This window comes from Acartia tonsa, chromosome 5 (genome assembly GCF_053477335.1).
Source record: "Acartia tonsa isolate MP-2025a chromosome 5, ASM5347733v1, whole genome shotgun sequence".
NCBI classification, from domain to species: domain Eukaryota; kingdom Metazoa; phylum Arthropoda; class Copepoda; order Calanoida; family Acartiidae; genus Acartia; species Acartia tonsa.
In genome coordinates this window covers 31,806,905-31,832,272 of record NC_137264.1, presented here as the reverse complement: position 1 = coordinate 31,832,272, position 25,368 = coordinate 31,806,905, and the positions used below count along the sequence as shown (strand labels likewise).

The window sequence follows — 25,368 nt, the reverse complement described above, 5'->3', positions numbered from 1 at the left end:
ATTCATAATTATAGTGTTATAATCAATAATAAGATAATTTGGAGCATGCGGCTTAAAAAATTATTTCACCCAAACTTGTTACTTGTGGGGGATAAATACATTTCATGGGGTTGGTGTAATTAGCAATTGTTTTTCTTTTTTTAAAATTTCAACTGGAACAAAAACGGTTGGACGCACAAAAAAATTTACTTCACATGAAATGTAGCCAATTTAATTTGCAAATGAAAAATATTTAAGAGTTATATTGATTGGATGACTCCTTCCCCTCAAAAATGGTCGTTTAACCTCATGAACGGCAAAATCGCCAAAAATCGCGATTTCGGCAACGAATAACGGCCACACAGTCCGCCAGGGGTGAATGATACATTAGTAAAAAAATGTCCGCCTCAAAAAGTTAAACATTAATGAAGAAGTGTCCTAAGTCGCTAAATTGGCTCCATCATTCCCTAAAGAGGCAAAAAATCGTGCCTTTGGCGGCACATATCAGCCAAATGATTCACCCGTGGCAGATAATGCGTAAGTAAAGAAAAGTCTGCCCCAAAAAGTTGTACAAACTTGCTTTTGTGTGTCAACCCCAAAAAACAACTCCCTGCATGAGATTTGGCCAAACAATAGAAAATTGCTACTTTTTACGGTTGATAACTATCAAATCCGGCTTTTAATCAGCCACCTGTTAAAAGCTTTCTGGCCAGCCGTAAGGCCTTAATGATATATCCCTGGAACCGCCAGGGTATGTAGAATTTTGGCTCAGAAAAACATTTAGACCCTCTCATTGCAATTTTGTTGGATATAGCGTGTCTTAAAGACCATAGTCAACCTAAATTCTAACGTATGTATAAATCCGTCAAATTTTTTGGATTTACCAACATTTTTCAAATTGACATAAGTTTGTCAATTTTCAACCTTTTTTCACATTTTAAGTTGCTAAAATTATCTTCATTACCTAAGGTTTTTGGTTTTTGAAAAATTATTAATGAAAAATGTAATTTAAAGCATATTTTTTTAAATTTTAGATGAAATTTTGATTTTTAAAATTTTTTTGGGGGCCGGAAATGGCCGGAAACCGGTCAAAAGACCGGATTTTAACCATTTTTTCAACTGTAGGGGTCATATCCAGTGTTGAGGAATTCAGATCAGACCTTAAAGCAAAAATCATCATTGGGGCGTACCCAGGAGGGGGCTTGATTTACAGATACCCCCTAAAAACCGGAAAAAAAGTTTTTTTTATAAAAATCCCGGCCGGTTTTGGCCGGATCCAGCTCAAATTTTGCATGGAGTCATCCTTTGGTATTCCCCACAGTTGATACTTGATCTGGCAAGATCCCAGAAAAGTGTGGTATATCTAGGGGGGGGGGGGGGGGGGGTATGTTAGGATAGAAACATAAGTTAAATTATGTATACCATAATACAGCTAATATTTTATTACAACGAGGTTTTGTTAGAAAATTTCAATTATTTAAAAAACATCCACAAGAACAAAACTTTTATTTGAATAACATAAGCTATAGCATCAAGTTAATAATGGAAAACAATAAAACATCTATAATACAATATAATAACAAATATAAATATTTATGAATTAAACTGTTATTGTCAAGAAATCTTATTCTAGAATTAAAAATACAAATGATGGAAAAAATTATACACATGGCTATGGTGAAGGGGGGTTGCATGATCTATAACACAAGCCCGGAATCTAAGTGTATATAGCTTATTTAGAAACATCCTGCAATGCTAAAAATTGCTTCCTATAAACAAGTATTTGACAAGAATAAGGTATAGCCAACAAGCAAACAAATCTAAAATAATAATTCTTAATCTAATTAATAATAATTCAAAAATGTGTTGTCCCCCAACGACAGCCGAAAACCACGTATAGATTTCTTGTTTTTTTCCCCGAATTAATTTCGTTGTCGGTATAAGCGGACATTTTCATCTTTTATTAACATAAAAAATTAAGTAAAAATTGACACAAAACTACGGCCAAAATTGCTTGGAAGTCCTGTGTTAATTTCAACTGATCTTTCTAATACATTTGTGTAGCTGGGAAGCTAAAGCTAAATATTAAGCTTTCTTGGATGTTTCTTTAGTGCTAAACACTAATCTTATCTCTTCATGGATTCGTTTTTCTTTTTATAGGGTGATAGTTGCCTTGGATGGATCATCATTATATCGGATTAACAAGGTCTACTACAAGTACACAACTCAAAATTACTAAAGCACATGAAGCCCAAAGCACGTACACATAAATGCGCGAAAAATATGAATCTTAATCCAATTTTAAGTAGCTGTGCATGATTGTCACTTGGCTGATCCAGATTATTTGTACGGCAATTGTAAATAAATGTGATCTTAGGTTATGTTTATCCTGCCATTTTGATACTAGAAGCCCAGAATATTAATTTCTCGTATTCATTCGAATCCGGTGGACAGGAACCGGTTATCATCCATACGAAAAAACTATGTCTAGCATCGTATTATATCCAGTTTTCTACGAATATAGAAATGTACAATCATAAGATTAAAACCAGTTTTTTTAGCCGGTGCCTCCGGCACCTCGGGGCTAAAAAAACTAGATTTAATCTTATAATTGTACATTCTATATCCGCGGAAAGCCGTTTATAATACGATACGAGAAATAACTATTCTCGCATCGTATTCTAAACATCTTTCCGCGGATAAAATGTACATTTAAAATATTATAAACAGTTTTTTATCCCGTGCCTTCGGCATCTCGTTGAAAATCGTATTCGTAGAAAACTGGTTATAATACGATGCTAGACATAGTTTATGGATGAGAACCGGTTCTAATCCAATGGATTATTATCGGTTTCGAATGAATATTATTTTCCTTCGTATTACTTGTTAACAGAAAGATTTAAATATTATACACATCTATAGTAACAATATGTATTTTACATTTTTTCCATCATATAAAAAAATCATAATTTTGTGTTATTTAATTTAATTGTTTGGAATACATGATAATCTCTATAATAATTATTAATTAACTCACGTTTTATTTGATTTCAAAACATTTCTGATTTCATAATCTAAGAGAATAGTACTAAGGTTTCGTTAAAAACCTTAATATTAACTTATTAAGATTATTAAGAACCTTTCTGGAAAAAATCCAACCGGACCCGGTAGTCCAATAAAATAAATTTGATGATTTAAGATATTTTGATTAATTAATCGTCAAGTTTTAGGTTAGGTTAAGTTTAGTGTACTTAGAAATGAAAATGTTTCATTAAAGTGAATAGTCGATCACAGACCCCCCCCCCCTTGATTTTGAAATTAAGGGGGTAGAGGGGGTAGATTTACCGTTTGTTTGCATATTACTTAAGGTCAGGTTAATAAAATATAATTTATGGTCACCCTCAAAAGTGATGTATAGGAAAAAAACATTTTAATTTCATGAAAAAAACAAGATGGGTGGATGAACTTGCGACTAAAGAGGCCTTAAAATAGTTTTAATTTATACATTTTTATTGAAAATATTTTAGTAACCTAACCAAATAGATCAGTGTTAATTAATTAAATTTCCGCTTGAATAAAACCGGTTCACATCTCTACTGAAAAGACATGCATTAGAGCACGAAGAATGATTACACACTTTTTTCAGTGTAGTACGTTCCTTTGTTTATAATCTTTTTAAAAAAAGGTGGTCCATCATTAAGAGAAACCTTTAAATGTCAGAAAAAACATAGTATTATTCCATTTATACACGAAATATATACTGATAAAGGTTAACACAAAAATTAATAACCTTTTTGTTTGGTAATATGTAGTATATATACGATTTACGGATCATGGAAGGAAAACAAAGTAGCGGGTTACGTCGTATTTTCAAGCCCCTGCGATAAGAACCCTGCGGGACCAAATCCTATCCCTGCGAGACAATCATTAACATTACCTAACCTCGTCTAAAATAACCTATCAAAAGCTAGTGTGAAAATACGATGAAATCAGCTACATCGTTTTCTTTCCATGATCCAGATTTACATTTCAAATTAAAAAAAAGAAAATCTATAAAGTAGGGGAACGGGAAGACTTAAATAAAGATGGTTTTAAAGATATTTCACTACCTATGTACTTTTGAATCTTTTAATTACATTTTTAAACAAAAAGGTTAAAATTTTTTGTTTCAATTTACTTAGAGTAATTTAAAATTAAAATTGTTTGTTTCAAAGAGGGGGGGGGGGGGATATTTATCACAATATTAACCTACATCATGTAACTTAAACTTTAAGAAAATCATTCAGTAGATTTTAAAATTTATTTCTAAAAAAAATTTAATTTTGCAACGCAGAAAAGTTTTAATATCAAATTATTTTTAGCTTTTTAAAATTAATCTTTGGGATAAGACAGTGAACGATAGTAATTTGTTTCAACTATATATGACAAGTTAAATATCCCTAGAAAAACTATAATAAATAAAAATGTTCAGATTTTCCTTGTTTTCCCATTTTTCCCTCCAAAAATGCCGCAAAATCAAGGCATAAATCCTCAATATTTTTGTTAATAGGACGTTTTTGGTCGATTAGTATAGTGAAAGGTGCTTAGAAAATGTTAAGATTTGATAATCAGATGAAAAATTTTTACATTCACACTCCCTTTAAATAATTTTTAGTTTTTATGGATCTTTGGGATAAATAGAGGACTATAATTGATAAACTAAATTTTGTAGAATATTAGTTGAAATGTATTAACACTACTAGTTTGGAACCAACAAATCAAAATTTGATAAAGATATCCATAGTCTTTGAACTGACGAATGAGATAACTTTTAACTTTTGGGTACCATACAATTTAAAGTCCAATGTTTCCTCCTTGATTTAAACACATGTGTAAAATTGACAAGTATAATGAGAATTATTCCTCCCAGCCCCCTCTTCATACAGGGTGCGCCACATAAATCCGGACTTTTTTAAAACGACCATAGCGCCAAAACTACTTGACCAATCAGAACGTTTGACCCCACTATAAAAAGCTTTGGTAAAGACCTTTTTGCCTATGAAAATCTTTGGACGATGTAGGACGTGTACGCCGAGCTGGCCGCGCATATGTTCAACAAGGCAGATTCAAATTGCGCAGATAGTTTACCGTGGATTTATGACTTGGGCCTACTAAATCTGACCTCAGCCCATCTGTAGGTGAGATGGACTAATGAAACTTGCTGGAGATACTATCAGATACCTAGTGAAAACACTAGAAAAGACTAGAGCTCTCTATCTCAACAGACTTGGCTGAAGCACTCCGACAAAGTGGATCGTGGTAGATTTTAAGATGTCAAAAACGTCAAAATCTTTAAAATTTCTCGATTCTTGATTTCAGGGGCCCATATGGAACCTTGAAACTCGTTTTAGACTATGTATTGCGCTGGTAACCCAATCTTAATCTTCGTGCCATTTTTAAAAGGTATAAAACGTTGTTCTAGCCTAACTGTGGCCCAAATGAGAGCCGCCGTGTCAAAGGGTAGCTTTAAAGATGGGTTAATTTGGATCCTGCGGTTACTCACGTCCTTAAGGAGATGTGGCCTCCCAGCAGCCTCGATCTTAATCCAATGGACTTTTGGGCCTGGAGCGCCATTAAAGCATGAACCAATAGACGCGCCCATACCAAAAAGACCTCTCTCATTGCTCCTATCATGGAGAACTTCGCCTGCTTGAACAGGGATATGGTGACCAGGGTCGGCGGGCGGTTCAGGGGGTTGGGTAGAGGCGGTGATTGAGGCTGGCAGCGATTTTATTAAATAATCTAATAGTCATATACCTAGGTTGCTTCCCAGTTTTTAAAATTCAATAGATTTTTTAAAATTGACGATTTTATGTTTATTTGTTTAAAAATAAGAAAAAGTGCGGATTTATGTGGTGCACCCTGTATATTAAAGTACATAGACAATACTCTTTTATTATATCTTAAATTAAAAAATACATTAAAAGATTAACACCGTTTAATTAATTTTCCCAAATAAAATTAATAAACTTTTTATAAATTAAAATTGTGATTTTAATCCTTTATAAAAAATGATGATAAAAAGTACAAAAAAAATATTTGAAAAACTTTGGGTTTATGACAAATAGGACAAACAGCCATTACAGATTATAGTATTCAGATCTAATCTACAGTGTGTTTTTTTATGAGAACTTTTTTGAAAGCAATTTTACCCCACCTATTGTTATCAGAATTTAATGATTAACGGCTTTTTTTCTTCGTTTTCTATAACTATTTTTAGAACATCAAAAAAATATTTCAGTTTTTTTTATAAAAAGTACAGTTAAATCAAAAATTCAAAACTTAGGTGTCAACATCTAAAAAAGGTTTTAGCACATTTTTCTTAAGCTCAACTCTTCTACCCTTTGCAAGAAAAAAATTGGATTTTCAGTAGTCCACTTTGGGGGGCCCGTACTCCCTCCCTGGTTGAGATATGGCCTTCAAACTTTAATATGTTCTAGTACATGTCCCCAAAAGTATCTGTATCAATTTTTAACTCTGTATCTCAACTTTGAAGCGTTTTGCAGCCATTCTTGCAAAGGGTAGAAGATTTGAGCATGAGAAAAATGCGCTAAAACCATTTTTAGATGTTGACACCTAGGTTTTGATTTTTTATTTTACTCTACTTTTTTAATAAAAACTGAAATATTTTTTTGATGTTCTATAAATGGTTATAAAAAACGAAGAAAATAAGCCATTAATCATTAAATTCTGATAACTATAAGTGGGGTAAAATTGCTTTCAAAAAAGTTCTCATAAAAAAAACACACTGTAGATTTCTATGGTTTATAGATTGTTGTTCTCATATCCGTAAAGGAAAAAAAACTTATATTCTATTCAATATACCTATATTTCTTATTTACGTTTCCGTGGGCATTTTCTTTAAAATATTTGATTAAAAACTGTAAAATGGCTTTTAATTAAGTACTAAATTCAATGAATTAATTTTTTGATTTTTTTATATTTCTGTTTTAAAATCTTGAATCTTGAAGTTCACTCATAACCTTTCTATAATCGTCAGCTTTATAAGAATCAGAGAGGTCACTTGCTTCCCTGGAGTGGATAATCCTGTTCTTAGCACCTGGAACAATAAATATAGTACATATAAATACATACTCTCTAAATAACCCAATAGACATAGAGTGAAGGATCCGGCAATACTAGAAAGTATACAGATTTTGTTAGGAAAGGGTAGCTTTTTTCCATTTATTTGCAGAATGTGTTAGCTATAAATAGTTGCATTTCTTAGAATAATGCTTATCTTGAGAAAATTATATAGTGTACAAATTTTTTCCGCTTATGATATCTTGGGAAGGAACTACTAGGGTTCGTCTGTGGGAATTCCAATAAAAGTTTAACGGATTATGCTACCAGATAGGCCATCTACATCTTGTATATCTATACCTGGAGGTGGCTTGGTGGCCAGGTATGTTGGACCTGAGCCACCCAGACGGTCGCTAGACCCGCTCAGGAATGGTTGTCTGCTGTTATTCTGAAAATATTAAATAACAATTTTAGGCGCTATCATATATCCCATTGAGCACTAAGAACCCCTCACCCCCCAATCTTTATTATTATTGAAATGTTCATATGTCTGTCTGAAACGTTTTGGGGGAAACGTGATTTTTTTCGGCTCCTTTTGAAGATAGACGCCTGAAATTATTAGGGATTAAATAAGTTCTCATTCTTTATTAAGTTTTATTAAGATATGTCAATTAATTGGAGTGCTATATCGATTCCTAGATTTTTAAAGTTTTCATGGTTTCAACTCTAATTCAATATAGACTGCTAAAATTTTCAGGGATTAAATATGTTAAAATTCTGAATACTTCTGTAAAGTTTCATTGAGATTTGCTTATTGATTGGAGTACTAGATCGATTCCTAGTTTTGAGTGTTCAAGGTTTTATTCAACTCTTAGTCCAGATAGACGGCTGAAATTTTCAGGGATTCAATAAGTTCACATTTTACATATTTTCACAAAGTTTCTTTAAGATTTCCTTATTTGTTGTGTTGCTAGATCTATTCCTAGATTTTCACATAAATTATAAATCATAAAAGGTTTCGTGATTTATTTTATTTTAATGTCTAATTTGTATTACACTGCTCTATAGTTCATTTTTTCCGTATGTCAATTCATAATTTTTAAACTTCGCTACTTATGGATGTTGTCATCCTTGTTTTAAAATAAATTGAAAATAAGGGGTGAGGTTTTTTTCAATACTTTTTATATTGGGTACTGGCTAGGACCCCAAACAGATGTTCGACATTAGAAGAAAAACAAGGATGACAACATCCATAAGTAGCGAAGCACAAAAAGTCGTGGATGGGAATGTACAAGAAGATTTAAAGTGTATTTTTTAAAATCAAGAATAGATTTATAAACCTTGTTTTATTTTGTATGATGACGACATAAAAGATGCTCATAACAATGGGAAAAATCAATTCGATACTGATATTCCAAAAAAGTTTGAAAATTGGACCAAAAATACCAAAGATATGGGAAAATATGTAAACATATAAAAATAGCCCAAAACCTGCTAAAAGAGTGTCGACTGACTGCCTTGTTTATTTTCTTAAAACGACAGAAAATTTAATTTTGATGTCTATAACTAAAAAAATTTTGAAAATCGGACCATAAACACCAAAGATATGGAGAAAAATGTGAAAAATATAAAAATAGCCTAAAACCTGCAAAAAGGCAGTAGGACCGTCATGGTTGTTTTATTTAATCGACGGGAAATTTAATTTTGATATCTATAACTGAAAAAAAATTGAAAATCGGACCATAAACACCAAAGATATGGAGAAAAATTAGAAAAATATAAAATAGCCTAAAACCTGCTAAAAAGGGGTCCGACTGGCATCCATGTTTTATACTTAATTATGCTCCATATTAATGGGAATGTTGACAACAAATTTCAGCCTTCTATCTTAAACAGGAGCCGAGAAAATCACGTTTCCCCTATTCTGTCTCAGACAGTCGGACGGACATTTCGAATTATAGAGTAGCTTATAGAGTAGAATTGTATTTTTATTTTACATTAACTTTTTTTTTTACATAATTTTCATTTTACATATTAAGACACTATTAAGAAAAAAAAGTTTATAAGAACAAACGTAAAATAAAATGTGTGTGGATTTTGGGGGGGGGGGGGTGTTTGGGCAATGACATAAATTTTTAACATAATCTTTAATCCAAAGTCCAATATTTAAACCACTGTGATCGCGGTAAACGATTTAGATTTAGCAATATCAGTGAAGGATATAAAGGGATAAGACAATTGATATTCATCCCCCGAAGTATGATAAAGCAAACAAAACCTTCTGTAGGTTAAAACTATAGTCAATTTTGACACCAACCAATAAAAACAAAAAAACTTCAAAGCTTATGAATAAGATAGTGTCCCATCTCTCTTTAGATAAAGTGCAGTATGAGGCTTCTGATTTTTCACATACTACATGTTAAGTAATTAAACCCCATTAGGTGCTTATGTTATGTTAGGGTTAATAATCAATGGCCTACACCATGCATAACAAATTAACCTGTGGCGATTCTCTTCTAAGCTCATAGGCATCTGAAATAATTAAGGAGTTAATAACATGCATCTAAAAAATTATGTATAATAAATATATTTAAATACTACAACTAAAACTAAACAATAATAAACCAGATATTTTAACTATCCTTATGACATAAAGTAGTAAGGCTTTTTTCGTCTGGAAAGCTTCTTAAAGGGGGTGGGGGGGGGGGGGGCGAAAGTGACACTTTTTGAAACCAAAACTGAAAGTCAAAGGAACTCAACTAAAAAAAGAGTTACAGGTCTGACATTTTGCATGGCAGTTGCTTTGTAGGGGTACAATATGGAACTGTGAAGAAACGGCGGTGCAACCGCCGAAAACCGCCGAGAAAAGGCAAAAAAATTTCGGCGGGAAACGGCGGTTTTCGGCGGTTGCGCCGCCGTTTCTTCACAGTTCCATATTGTACCCCTATAAAGCAACTGCCATGCAAAATCTCAGACCTGTAACTCTTTTTTTAGTTGAGTTTCTTTGTTGACTTTTAGTTTTGGTTTCAAAAAGTGTCACTTTCGCCCCCCATGCATAATAAGACATTCTTTTAATTCTTAAAAAGCCTCGCTTGCAAATATTTTAATTCTTACCCATGCTCATGATTTGCTTGGTAGGATAGTTGGCCTGCATGGTTGGATAATCCCTAAAACAAAAAAAATCATCATTCACCTTTTTAGGGGGCAGGTGGGTAAAAAACAGTTTTGTTTTCATTGTATTATTCGTGGAAAATTGTCTGTATTACGATGCTATACATGGATGATGACCAGAATTAATCCAACGGATATTAATCGGTTTGAATGTAATACTGGAAGTGAAATTCTCCATATATTTGATAAAATTTCTCAGACGCAATACATTCACGCAACTTCCCCTTTGTTGTGGTAGAATGGTGATTAATATGTGGTTTAGATTCCAATTAGTCATGTGTCGTACATAATATCAGTACAATCTTTATTCAAAACTTGCTTATACTTATTTCCAGTATGGCCTCGAGACCATCTATATCCTCGGCCATACTGAAAAAAACATGTATAGCATCGCAATACAGACAATTTAGCATGACAATGAAAATAAAAAAATCAATACCAGTTTTGTTAGCTCAGGCCTTCGGCCCCTCGTTTTAACAAAACTGGTTTTATATATGATGCGAGAAATAACTATTATTTATCCCTGAAATGCTATAAGGATATTTTTCTTCTGACTTGTATGTTGTATAAAATATTATTTGGTTTTATAATGAAGAAAATATTGTGTTACACAATTGTAAACAGAAAGGGGAGGCACTCTCACTCATAGTACCTTGTTGATCACTGAAAACACACAATTTTGAAATAAATTTAAAAAAGGGGGGTGGGGGTTTTCTTTAGTTTTTTTTATTACTTTAGATAATGTGGGTTAGGTAACATTGTGTAATGAGTAGTTCCGGAGGGCTAGGGCACCGCATGTACAGGCCAAGCAGGGTTAAAGACCCCCCCCCCCCTCCCGCAAGTATTAGGAAAAATAATCCTTTTTTAAAAATAAGATGGGGGGGGGGGCTTGTCATTGCTCAACATGCGCTTAACGTGAAAGCGCCGACAAGGGAATATGATATTCTTTTTTTGTAACAAATAATAAGGTTACTATCATATTACTTCAATACTATGCACAATGGGCCGTTTTTGTATTAAATGAATTTTTTGGAGCGAAGCTACTCTATATTTTACTATGCCTGTATATCCGTCCGTAAATAAGACAGTCTTTTAGAAATTTTTTTTTTGAAGATTCCTTGTACCAAAGAGCAACCGGTATGTAAATTACTTTGTCCATTGGCCTATCAGTCATGTTTCAAAATGTGATTATTAGAAAATATAAAAAAAATGCGTAAGAAAGGTTTCGTTATTTTTTCTCCAATACATATATTCTTGATTTTAATAGATCTCCTCGTCCTTTTACAAGTCCATGATTTTTTTGTGCTATGCTACTTATAGATGTTGTCATCCTTGTTAAAATTTTATTCGATGCATCCATATTCACTTAAGGTATAAGATATTAGACGAGATATTGATATACATATATACATTCCCAATAATGATTAACACATACAGATATAAATTATTGGTTGAAAAGTTTGGACATATCTAATTTTGAACAAACTAAATGAAGTTTAATGAAAGTACCCAAAGCTTGTCAGGAAACGATTATGATATGGTTAAAACTTCTATGTACCAGTGTATTTTTTAGTATACTGTGTTTTTCCTCCCTGATTTTTAATAAATCAAATTTAAAGTTCCTAGCTGGGGCACATCAACGCAAGGATTTTTGTTCTATTAATGTCTCAGTGTGCAATAGTTACATTGTGAAACTAACAAACAATTAAAAAAATAATATTTTTTTATATTATTTAACAGCTTTTATTCTTCAAATTTGAAGGTAAACTTTAATACATTTAGGGTTTGTATGTCTTTCCGTAGCTCAGCAAAACTAATAGCCCTTGATACTTGTATTTGATATTAAATGGTGACATAAAAAAATCATATTCAAGATATTTTATTTTAATTATCGAGGATTAGGCAAGATGTTTTAATCTTAGTAATTCTATGAAATCTTGCGATTAAATATCTTGAAGCTATTTTTTACCCAAAACTAATCGAATGCTACTTGCTACTATAATGTTCGTTTGCTCTTATATCTGATTTCCTATGCCATAAAAAAACCATTAATTTTGGTAAATTACATCTTTTTAAAAGCGAGGCTTTTCTATAATTAGGGTCGGTTCGTCCGTACGTCTGTCCGTCCGTCCGTAGCGGATAGCTATTTTTGTTAATTTAGCATGTTAGAATTGTCCTATCGATTTCAAACTTTGCATGATGATTCCTATAGGAGTACGAGTTAGAAAGCGAAGCAACTCTATAATCATTACCAGAAAGTCCGTACGTCTACTTTAAACATGTTGCTTTTTAAACAACAATTATTTATGAGATAAAATTATCCGATTGGTCTAAGTTTTGGAATACTGATTCCTAAGACAACAAAGAAGTACATTGTTATAAGCGAAGCATCTCTATAATCATGTCTTAAAAATGTAAGTATGTCCTCAAACAATATCCTGTATTCAAGCAGTCTTTCAACATATCTACTTACAATTTGTTTCGTACGACTTTTATACATAAATATTTTGATTATTGAGTTCTGACACTCTACTCAAGTGTTAATGTTCATTTGTCCTACCGTTTCAGAGCTTCGCTTTTATGGATGTTGTCATCCTTGTTTATTCTTTACTTGCAGTCAATAAAGTTTCTATCTATATTTGTCAGTCTATATACAAAATAATCAAAAAGGTCGAAATCTTTAATGGCTATAAGCAGGTTTCGTGCTATTTTATGAGAATAGAAAAAAATATCTACCATCCAAACATGTAAAGTTACACAATACATATATATTTATACGTTATAAAATTCTGTCGTGTATGAAATAGGAAAATGCAAAAGATTTTCCATTAAGTTTCAAAATCCAATAATTTACTTATTTTAAAATCGAAGTTTTTCTATTCTTAGGGCATCTCCGTACGTCCGTTCGTAACGGATAGCTCTTATAATTAATTTAAGCATGTTAGAATTGTCCTTCCGAATTTAAACTTGGCATGATGATTCCTGTAACAGGGATGATTTATAAAGTCAAAACACTCTGTACTCGCTATCAGAAAGTCCGTAGGTCTATTTAAACATTTTAGTTTTTAACTTTTATTTGCCGTTGATATAGGAATGTTAAAATTGTCTCCTCGATTTCAAACATGACACGATTGTTTGTTTGTCCTGACCGTCTGATTTGATTTCTTCGCATATGTATCTTTATTTTGATTTTCTTTAAACATTTAAAAACTTTATTTAATTTCAAATTAAAAACTAAATTTAATCTGTTTTAAATCTGATTATAATTTTAATTTAGTTGTACAGCATTTTTTTCTGCAGAATAAAAGGAATGGCGTTAAACCTTTTTATTGAACTTTTATCTGGATTTACTGAAACCTCAACGAGAAGCGACTTTATGTTAGTCTATGTTTATGTATAATAAATGACACCCATAATTTCATTTAGGAAATGCTTTTGATAATAGTAGAAACATTAACAATTTTACAGTTTATATTTTTCAATATTTTTCCTAAATGTTAAAAAAGGAGGAAAAATCTTTAAATGTAACTAATGTTTTTGAAATATTAAGAAAAAATTTCATCAAGCTCAAAAACTATTATAAAAAAAACCTCCAATGAAAATATCCAATATTGTTATTCCTAATCTATTTAGTGATCCATATGAAAATGAATTTTCTATCATGTCCTATCTTTACGTTTGAATATGATATTTTGAAGAAATTTGAATCCAGTGTCTTAGCTTGCAAGTGTTATACATTTGCAAAACTATAGGGATAGGTGAAAGCGATATTTTTCTATAATTGATTTCGGGCTGTTCGTCCGTACATCTGTAGTTAATTTATTTAATTTCTTATCTTTTCAAAATTTGCAGACTTTATTTCAGTAACATACAATTCAAACATCATAATCATTACCAAAATGTCCATATGTACTTTTAAAAATGTCATTTATCAAACAATTAACCAATTAATTTGATTTTTAATAGGTGATTTAAGATTACTATGAAGATTAGCCAATATGTTATGTGTGAGGCATCTCTAAAATTTGGTATTAAAAGTAATTCCTAAATAGAATTTTTATGCAGACTTTTCAATTAAATAATGAATATTAAAAAGCGCTGAATCTCTATAATTTTTTTGTTCGTTTGTCGAAGTGTCTGGATTGTTAACCTTCACTTTATGTAGGTTTTTAAAAGCGAAGCTTTTCTATAATTAGGGTCGGTCCGTCCGTCCGTAACGGATAACTTTTTTCGTTAATTTAGGTATGTCCTATCGATTTCAAACTTTGCATGATGATTCCTGTAGTAGCTAGGTACGATTAGGAAAGCAACTCTATAATCGTTACCAGAATGTCCGTACGTCCATTTTAAACATGTTAATTTTGAACTTTTTACCAATTTATTTACATGATATAATAACCTGATTGACCAGATTTTTGGAGTACTGATTCCAATTACAATAAAGTACAATACTATAACCGATGCATCTCGATAATAAAGTCCTAAAATATCAGTTTGTCCTTAATCAGTATTCTGTATTTAAGAAGTTTTACAAAAAATTTACATGTAATTTTGTCAAAACTTTATTTATATATTGTATATTTAGTTCTGACACTCTAATGTTCTTCTGTCATACCGTTTCAGAGCTTCGTTTTTATGGATGTTGTCATCCTTGTTATAATAAGAATAATAAGAAATATGAAGCATGGAGAATTTTTCCAGATAATGAAATAATTGGATCTTACAAAATCCATATGTCTCCACTTTACAGAAATATGATACTAAGAAATAACATGTAGAGTAGGTTTTAAAAAGCGAAGCTTTTCTATAATTAGGGTCGGTCCGTACGTCCGTCCGTATATTATTGTTACAGAAATCACCTTGCTTTGATATTGATAGGATATTTCTAACATGCCTAAATAAATGATAATGTTAAGCCCTAAAGAAGTTGTATCAACTTTTTTTTTTATAGCTAGCCGGTTCTTTTAGTAAGTAGTAGATGTAAAATTTTTCATAGAATTCAGATATGCAATCGGTTTTTTTGTAGACCTCTTATTTTTTAAGTAATTTAAGTTTTTAAAAAAAATAATTAAGTCGGTTTTAAGGTACTAAAACGCAACAAAATAAAAGAAGAAAATGGTCAGTAAGAACAAAAATAGTAAGATCTTTAATTTGACACCTTACTTTTAAAATTCTGTTGAGTAATTATTGAAAAAATCTATTTTTTTAACCTCGGTATAATAAAAACTTTAGACCTAAATATTTTCTCAAACAGACATAAAAAACATGGGTTCATATATACCATTAGAATCAGAAAAATATTACGAATCCATTGTAAGCAAAATTGAAAAAAATTAAAAAATTAAAAAATTACAGAAATGGCCAATTATTTTTTTTGTTCAGACAACACTATTGTCTTACCTTTTTTACCCCCTCTTTACCCCCTTCCCATTTTTATACTCAATTGAAGAATTAAGACGTTGCCTGTACAACATGATATGATATTTTCATATAATTCCTTTTATTGTAGTTTATATACTATATTGTAAACTTTTTTTTTCAATTTTGCTTACAATGGATTCGTAATATTTTTCTGATTCTAATGGTATATATGAACCCATATTTTTTTATTTGTGAAATAATAAAATTAAGTTCAAAGTTTTTATTCTCGTGGGTTTAAAAAAATCGATTTTTTCAATAATTACCTGACAGAATTGAAAAAGTAAGGTGTCAAATTAAAGATCTTACTATTTTTGTTCATAATGACCATTTTCTTTCTTTTTTTTGTTGCATTTTAGTACCTTAAAATCGACTTAATTTTTTTTTTTTTAAACTTAAATTACTTAAAAAATAAGAGGTCTACAAAAAAACCGATTGCATATCTGAATTCTATGAAAAATTTTACATCTACTACTTACTAAAAGAACCGGCTAGCTATAAAAAAAATAGTTGATACACCTTCTTTAGAATAACTTCGCTTTCAAAATATGCCATTCTATCTATAAAATCCAGGATATTGAGGGATAAGACAGTGGACGATAAATTTATATAGCTCCCCAATTATATCACCCTTTCTAAAGATCAAAACTATGGGTTGAAAAGTTTTGACACTCCAAGTTTAGAACCAATTGATGAAAATTGAACTAAAGTACCAAATGTTCTTAAACCAACGAATAAAATAACTGTTATAAAACCTTGGGTACAATGTCCCTTCCCTCCCTGATAGAATGGTACCTGGGTGTAGGAGTGCCTTGGTCAGGAAAATATGCATGCGGGGCAAACATTCGTGACATCTGTAGTTTCATACCTGGTTGTAGTTTCATACCTGGGTGTAGTTTCATACCTGGGTGTAGGAGTGCCTTGGTCAGGAAAATATGCATGCTGTGCAAACATTCGCGACATCTGCAGTTTCATACCTGGGTGTAGGAGTGCCTTGGTCAGGAAAATATGCATGCTGTGCAAACATTCGCGACATCTGCAGTTTCATACGCAAACTATTGTCTACCCATTTCCTTAAAAAAAATTATTAAGGTTTCCCTCAAATATCTTAATCGAACACAGAACGATTGAAAAATTGAATATAAGTAAGAGGGGGGGGGGCGGGGGGACACCGTATTTTCAATTTATTTTACAAATTATTGGGGGGGGGGGGGGTCAATGCTTGATAGGCACTTTTGGGGAAAGACCAAAGTAATTAATATAACAATACATTTTTATAAGCCTAAAAATTACGCATTGGGAGTTATCCCTTTTTAATTATATTTCTAAATACGCATTAATATTGAGAAAACATTTCTATTTTTAATGATATAAATAATTTAAGCCTAAAAATTACGCATTGGGAGTTATCCCTTTTTAATTATATTTCTAAATACGCATTAATATTGAGAAAACATTTTCTTTTTTTGAATGGTATAAATAATCTTTGTTTTTAAATTTTAATTCCGTATCTCAAAACATATTTTTAATAATCAATCAACAATCAAATAATTTAATAATAATTTATCAGAAATCTATTCAGGGTTGTATATTACAAAAGGGACTGTGTACAAATGAGAGCAAGTAATCCTAGAACCTTCCACCATGAACTCAAGCTGTTTTGGTCAAAAATTTTATCAGAAAAACCATAATTACTCTAAATTAGTCTAGATCAAGGTTTAAAATATATCATATCAAAAAATTCTATAAAGATAAAAACTATTGTATTAATAAATCCCCCCCCCCCTATTGTAATATAATATATCACACGATACTTTTATTGTTAATAAAAATTACATAAAACAAAAAGTTAATAATTGAAATATATTATTTACCTTTTATGTGACCTTAGACAAATAGCGGACGAGGAAGTGAGTAAGCTAGCCACCAGTGTTAAACAAATTCCAGCCCAGCACAGGATATAACTCCATCCTGTTTCTACGGTGCTACTCTCCTGTAATTAGAAATGTATTTACAATGAAATACTGTGTCTCACTTTTAAACTTTTAGATGAAATTATAGTTGCCTCGTGTAGTATGATATGAAAAATTTAGACAACCTAACATAAAAAGTTATTATCTAGTATATATAAACTAACAAAAACTAGAAGAGCTTGGTCTCTAGGGGCGTTCTAAAACATTTATGTTATAAATTGGGTCAGTGAAGGAAGCTTGTACTTATAGAGATGCCAGCATCTAAAAAATTACGGTAATATTTATCAGTGGCGTGCGAAGCACTTTGTCTAGGGGGGGGCATTTTGAAGATTTTGTAAAATTTTGCCCCCCCCTAAATCAAAGTGCCCCGGGGGGGCACTTTGCTTTAGGGGGGGGCATTTTGATTATATATACTAATTTTAAATAAGGGCGTTTTAAGGGGTGGGATTATTTGATTATGGGCCTCCTAGTCCTTATCCCTTCTTCCCCATCCCTATTTCCCATTTATATCCCCCACTTCTTCCCCCCCCCCATCTCTTCTCTCCCATCCCTTCTCCCCACCCTGCAATGACCAAAGGGAAGGGAGTTAGAAAGCATCTTCGAAAAAATAGTACAGAAGATAAATTAACCTTTCCCCCTCCACCACAAAACATTTTTAATGGGTGGAAGGGGATGTTATAAAATCTCAGCAGGAAGGATGAATAACCCCATTAAAAAAAATTGGGGGGGGGGGTGATAAAAACACTCATTTTGGAAATAATTTACCAAAAATTAACCTAATATGAAAAAATGATATAAAATATTTCTTTATTGTATGACAACAAGGATGACAACATCTTTAAGAAGCAAAGCACAAAAAATCATTAATAAGAATACAGACAAGTAGATTTAAAGAGCATCTGTTGAAATAATAGAAAAAGTCACAAATCCCTTTTCCTGTATGTTGTGTAATGACAGTCAAAGTAAATTACATACTGGATGCTCGAAACAGCGAGAAATTTTATTTTTTTTATATTATAATCCAAAAAAAAATTTATCGTACCATAAAAACCAAAGATATAATGAACTATCTAAAAAATTACTTGTCCTTTCATTGTGATAAAAAGCAGAAACCATTTGGAAGGGCGCAAAGCGCAAATTATTTTTTTCAAATATGCAGGGAGGGAGGGGTTTTTGGGCTATTTATTACACTAGTCCCCAATATTTCATAGTAGAAACCATTTGGAAGGGCGCGAAGCGCAAATTTTTTTCTTCAAATATGCAGGTAGGGAGGGGTTTTTGGGCTATTTATTACACTAGTCCCCAATATTTCATAGCAGAAACCATTTGGAAGGGCGCGAAGAGCAAATTTTTTCTTCAAATATGCAGGGAGGGAGGGGTTTTTGGGCTATTTATTACACTAGTCCCCAATATTTCATAGCAGAAACCATTTGAAAGGGCGCGAAGCGCAAATTTTTTTCTTTAAATATGCAGGGAGGGAGGGGTTTTTGGGCTATTTATTACACTAGTCCCCAATATTTCATATAAAATTTTCTTATTCGTTGGCTCAACAACTTTGGGGACTTTAATGGAATTTTAATTGGTTGGTTAATTAAGTCCAGTTTCCATACATTTCATCCACTAATTGTAATCTATATAAGGGGTAATTTTGTGTATCATCATTGGGGATGTACAAAATTTCTTTGGTAAAAAGTTTATATTATACAAAAAAAATACTTCCTATAACCTGGTTTGTTATGTTCAGTGAAAAAAGATTTTAACCTAATTTCTACACTAACTTAACTAACACTGACTGTCTGTTTGGCGCGAAGCGCAAAAATTTTTTTTGGAAGTATTTCTTGATCTTTTTTTTTGAAACTGGGATAGTTTTGCTTTTTGTAGGGTAGGGGGCAAAAAGGGGCATTTTTGTTGACCAGGGGGGGGCAAAATGGGGCATTTTTTAACATTTAGGGGGGGGCAGGGGGGGGCGTTTTGGTCGCTAGGGGGGGGGGCGATTGCCCCAAATGCCCCCTTCGGTTCGCACGCCACTGATATTTATGTACATCCTTGGATTGATAATAAATGTCTTCTATACAGTTCACGACATGAACCTATGAAGACTGTAAAGGAGATCCTTTGCTACACAAGCATGAACACATTCTCTTACTTTTACATTGTTTATTATTGTGTAAATTAAAACTATGTTTCTGTTCTAATAAAATATATACATACTAGTTTCCTCCCATTATTAAAAATAGAGATAACCCAGGAACATACTGAATGCAACAGCCAGTAGACGAATAGTGAAGGTACATGAATTTTACAGATTTGGGCATGTAAGGGCATAATTTTTTCCTTTTGATCGTATTATGAGTCAGCTATAAACTGTTGCATATCTTTCGATAAAGCTTTTTTGTATAACTTATTTCGTCAAAAAATGTCTTCCTTCATATAAAATGTGAAGCTTATAACAAACCACATAATAAGCTAGGTATGAGTAGTTGAATTTCTGAGAATAAAGTTAGCTATCAAAAACTATATCGTCAAAAGATTTCGTCGCCCGTACATTATATTCAACCTCCTTCAAATGACAAAAAATGTATCCTATTATATAAAGTAGTAAGCTTTATTTGTCTGTAGCGAAGGACCTCAACAACCGCTTAACTGATAAGGTTCTCCTTTAAAGTAAAGCTTCTTATAGGTCTATTTTTGGAGAGGGTACCAAAAGCCTCAAAGAGAATTCGCCCTCGAAAAAAAACCCAACATTCCAATTTAAAAAAAAACAAACTATAATTGAAATTAGAAGGGATCGACTTCCCCCCAGCCTTAAGAGGTCCTAGAGGCCTCTAGGGGCGTATCTGCTTTTTTAAATATAAGAGGATTAAATCTCATGGAATTTATTAATTTTTCTTGATTTCGATACCACATTGATCTAGAGCAATACAAATTAAAATTGAATAAATGAAGATCATGTGTACAAAATGTGTTTATATTATTTTTTTATTCTAATAACATTATTTTATCTCATTACAAAAAAGTAATAAAAGGAATTATTACTAATTTTGTTTAGTATTTTCATTATTAAATCAATATTAAATATCTAACAATTAACTTCCAAAATGTTCTCATTCAATCTATAAAGTACCTAACTTTTAATACTATTTAGAATTATCGTTTTAAATCTTTTTTGGACATTTTTGTCAAAATTGAATGAATCATACCTGAAGCCAAATTGGCCAATCCAGGGGGAAACCTTCATCGTGAACCTTCTCCATTTCATAAAACAGCGCGGCATGCCAGGTGGCCATTGCACACGCGCCAATCAGTGCGCTCAGCAGTTGAAAAGCAGCTGTTGTGATAAGCTTGTTGGCTGACTGCTGCCAGCACCCGCACAGGCCCACTATGCCCACAAGACACATACTAAAACAAGATTTGCAGAACATAATTAAGCTAAAAATTAGATTACAGGGACAGTATAAAATAATTTGATGCTATGATTTCTTATCAATCTACTTTTACCTTCTAACTAAATTATATTTTTTGGTGCACTTAAGAACACATTCAAAGAGTAGCACCGAACCTTTAAACTGTAAGACCCCAACGAATTATATTCAATGAAGACATAGTTCCACAAAACGAACCCTGTTTGTACTTGTTAAAATATTACGTCAATCTAAACTAAAATATTTATTAAAAAAGACACTATCTATTAAATTCCTTTCATTTAAATAGAAATTGCTGAATCGTTCCTGAATGTAACTTATTCTAATTATTATATAAAAATAACTATAAGTTCTCATTTTGTGTGTTCAGCGCCAGTTTTTGAGCCAAAGCATCTCGTATCATAAATATCAAGCAACTTATTGAACAACTGTTAAAAGCTTAAACCAATTACTTTCCACAGGCAAAAGTTGAGTAGGTTAATTATATTTTTACCTGAACAAATACACAACCAGAAGTATGGGGGTCGTCCTGAGAAGCTGAATCTGGACATGGGCAGGATCTGATATGTTCGCAGGACGAAATCTTCCCTTCATAAGGTCACTCAAATAATAATCTCTGAAACAAAATTTTTAATTTTCTATTATAAAAAGTAGTAAGTTTTTTTTGTCTGAATCATAATATTTCTGGTGGAATTCTTATTTTTAGGAAATCTTTACATAGGTCCCATAGTTATTTTCGAATATTTTATTTGTAGAATTAGGGATTTGGGTGGTGTTAGGCTATTTTTCTGGATTAAGTAAGGATAAATTTATCTATGGACTTGGTATTTTAATGAAAATAATTAACCAATTAACCAATTACTTTCGGGTTAAAGTAATTTTTATTAGAAACCAAAACCAATATAAACAATAACAATTTCAAGCTATTATAAAAAATGGCCCTTCAATACCTTATTGATTGAAAACTGTATAAATTCTAAAATATTTATAAATATGATCATGTTCTTTGACGTTGAAAAGAAAACTACGCGGCTTTATATTTTTATTCACAGACAGTTATAAACAATAGATAAAAAGATTATACTGTAATTTTATTTCTAAATAAAATATATTTAATTCTAGGGGCTACGCACCTAGAAGCCATAAAGGGACACATGCGGTGAAGATGGGTGGGAGTCGACCCCCAATATTTTCAATTTTAATTTTAAGAAGAAAAAGTTAAAACTATTTTGGGGTAGTTTTTTTTCTAGGGACTATTTTGTAAAGCTACATTGTAAAGGTTAACATTTTCGGTTCAGCTGTTAGCGAGATTTTTCGGTACAGAGAGACATCCTAAAGAATTCTTATATTAACTTTCTTTAGAAGAAGAAAAAAATATACTGCCCACTGACATAAAATTCATAACATACATATTTTTTATGAAATACAAGTAAAGCTGTGAATTCTATTTATATTTTCTTCATATGAAGTTGAGTTAACCATATCAGGGGGTGTTGTTGAGTCTAGACCCGTGTCAAAGGGGATATAGGGGGAGGGGGGGGGGCCGTAAGGCTGTAAGACTCTTAAATTGCTGGGGGGGGGGGGGGCAACTTAAAGTGTCCAAACTTCTCAACAATACTTGCCGTTCTCTTAGAAATATTTTTTTTCCAATTTTGAAAATATTTATACCCTCCCCCCCCCCTCCCCCCCCCCCCTACGACAGAACAACTATTTTAGGGTCTGGGTAGGTTAAGTCTTAGGCTAAGGAGCCGAGAGCTGCGGCTAGGCAGGCAAGGGGGCCGAGCTCTGCGGCTAGGAAGGCTAGGGGGCCGAACGCTGCGGCTAGGCAGGCAATGTTACCGAGCGCCGCGGCCAGAGTTCATAGTTCTGTCGGGGGGAGGGGGGTTTGTATAAAAATTTTCAAAATTTTAAAAAAATATTTCTAAGAGGATATTACCCAATACTTCTTATAAATAGAGGGATAATTTTGAGTATTATCTATGGGGATGTATATTTTACCGTCTTTTGTCTTACCCCTGAATATTCCTAGTATAAAGTAGCTTTGCTACTCATAAAACTTGTACCTTGACATACACCAATCCTCTAGAACACTGAGGTAAAGTTCACTTTCTGGCGGGCGGTCTGTTTCTGGAAAACAGGTCCTGGTAATAAAAACAAGTTTACCTTCATTTATTCATAAATTTTTAACTTACCTAATAAAGAAATGTTGTGATGGAAAGTTTTTTATTCGAAAATAAACTAATTATGTATAAAAACGACAATAAATACTTTGCTAAGGTCAAATTATAAGCAAACATTTAGAGGGTCGTAAGAAGACTTAAGAAATTAAATAAGGCAACTAAATGAAACTAAACCAACTAAAAGGCGAAAATTTGATACCAAAAATATATAAAAAGAAACCAATTAGTTATGGTATAAAAAAATTACCTAAATAGGCCTCTATGCCTGGGAAAGTACATGTAACCAGTCATATTTTGAGCATTGTGTTCATATACACTGAAAAAATATAAATTACAGAAATATCAATAGTAGGGAGGTCATGCAGAGTCTTGCTTGCACAGAGGGGTGTATTTCATGGAAGGGAAAGGTCTTATAAATTTAAATTCTAAGAAAGTTGTTGATTCTTGAAATCCTCCTACACCTCCCCCTTCTGCACGTATAAGGTGCCAAGTTTTGTTTGAGTTTAGAATAGTTGTATGCATTATTAAAAAAATCTATACTTCTACCACAGTCGTTGGTTTTTGTCAGAAATGTATGAAACTAAATATTTATTTAAAGTTTGAATAAACATACACAATGAGAGATGGTAATTAAAAACTTAATGTCATCCATTCATAATTTACTAACCCTAAAATGATATTACCTTGTTCTATTAACTGTAGCAACTGTCCAATGATCTGTTGTGCTTCCTAAAATAAATAAAATATATTTTAAAAGAATCTTATGTACGTAAGGATATATTGAAGCCCTCAAAAAGCCCTTATAAAAGAGCTCGCCAGCCGGCCGCAACTTTTAGTTCGCCAGGCTACTTCTGAATTCTTAAAGGCAGCTGCGGCGGTACAAAATTTAACTAACAGCTGCGATTTAAAAATATTGCTTGATTGTGCAATAAAGCCGACTGATATGAGCGGCTGCGCCCCTAGTATCTGGGTGCTATTTGTTTCATTGAGTAAAGAGACGAAAAAATGGTCCAAAACCCAGGGGCGTCCAAGCTTTTTTTTTGGGAGAGGTAAAAATTTTTAGGGGGGGGGGGGTAATTCGTTTTTGGGGGGCCGAAAATTTTTTGTTAGATTTTTTATTTTAGGGGGGGGGGTAAATACCCCCTCATAAATGGTTGGGGATGCCTAAAGCACCCCCAGGGTAGGGGTAAATTTTAAATGGGGGGAGGGGTTAAAATGAAAAAAAAACTTGGGGGTGCCTAGTCCTACGGCACCCCCAAATTCGTTTGGGGAGGGTAATCCCCACTTTACCCCCCCCCCCCTTGGAAGTCTATGCCAAAACCATCCTATACCTAATTCTAAAAACAAAGTAGCCCAAAACAATTCCATGACCTATGTGAGGCTTTTATAAAATCTTATTTTTTGTGCATTGAAGAAAAAAGGCTATAAATAACTGATTTTTTTGTGTGTAGTAATTTCATAACCTTTTTATAATATCACAATCCTGGATTGGTCATCCAGGTTAAGCGAAAAATTATAAAAAATGGTTAAATTAATAAAAATGTACATAATTTTATATATGATTTTTTTAGCTTTACAGGAAGAAATGGGTTTAACTAAACAAAAGACGACATATTCATATTATTATTTTACCTATGGCTACCAAAGCAATAGCTGACATAGTAGCTACAGCACCAAAGCAAAGAACAACAATGGAACAACATTCTATACCCATATTTTATCTGAAAATTTATTATAATAAATTCACAATGTATGCAGTTAACATCTTTATTTATGTCTAATCAGTCACCTTTATTATGGAAATAGACAAAATTAATGAGGAGGAATCAATAACAGTGTGTTTGTATTTCAATTTTGGTCAGGTTCTGATAAGTGTTATAAGATTCCTCATACGATTAGGTAAAAAACTTGTCAATACGACTCTTATAGAAAATCACGGCATATTAAACATAGAGCTATATTTTACAATATAACAAAATATAGTCCGAGTAATCAATAAAATTTAAAAGAATACATGCAGCCATAATTAAAAGGCAATATATTATAAAAATATTCACTTTAAATCACTAAATTTTCATTGCATCATAAACAGATTTTATAAAAATCTTCCAAATCTAGTAGCGGTCAGATTATACAGTAAAAATTTACTAAATTCACAATTTA

The 25,368-nt window shown here is 32.2% G+C and overlaps 1 protein-coding gene across 6 annotated transcripts; it reads right to left on the bottom strand.

Annotated features, from left to right (window-relative positions):
- Positions 1-1,468: 1,468 nt before the first annotated feature.
- Positions 1,469-24,929, bottom strand: LOC145319289 (uncharacterized). Of its 6 annotated transcripts, none has more exons than XM_080161336.1 (13): positions 24,838-24,929; positions 23,889-23,934; positions 23,453-23,521; positions 23,089-23,166; positions 21,519-21,641; positions 20,804-21,002; positions 17,505-17,623; positions 16,608-16,703; positions 10,156-10,208; positions 9,542-9,573; positions 7,402-7,489; positions 6,861-7,078; positions 1,469-1,608 (listed from the first exon to the last, which is right to left on the bottom strand). In XM_080161336.1, the coding sequence occupies exons 1-12, from the start codon at positions 24,917-24,919 to the stop codon at positions 6,969-6,971; spliced, it is 1,095 nt and encodes a 364-aa protein (XP_080017462.1). In that variant the 5' UTR covers positions 24,920-24,929; the 3' UTR covers positions 1,469-1,608; positions 6,861-6,968. The 6 variants fall into 6 exon arrangements, with proteins under 6 accessions (XP_080017462.1, XP_080017460.1, XP_080017457.1 ...); XM_080161334.1 differs by lacking the exon at positions 1,469-1,608 and adding an exon at positions 2,897-3,053 and having other exon boundaries at positions 6,844-7,078; XM_080161331.1 differs by lacking the exon at positions 1,469-1,608 and adding an exon at positions 5,939-6,125 and having other exon boundaries at positions 6,768-7,078.
- Positions 24,930-25,368: the final 439 nt, after the last annotated feature.

Bases quoted from the DNA above. Each gene is read 5' to 3' on its own strand.
- LOC145319289 (XM_080161336.1), bottom strand. From the start codon at position 24,919: ATGGGTATAGAATGTTGTTCCATTGTTGTTCTTTGCTTTGGTGCTGTA. The intron at 23,167-23,452 runs GTAATTTTTTTA...TTTTATTACCAG, and splicing joins AGGCATAGAGGCCTATTTAG to GACCTGTTTTCCAGAAACAG. The intron at 16,704-17,504 runs GTAAATAATATA...ATTTTTTTTAAG, and splicing joins TGTCTAAGGTCACATAAAAG to GAAATGGGTAGACAATAGTT.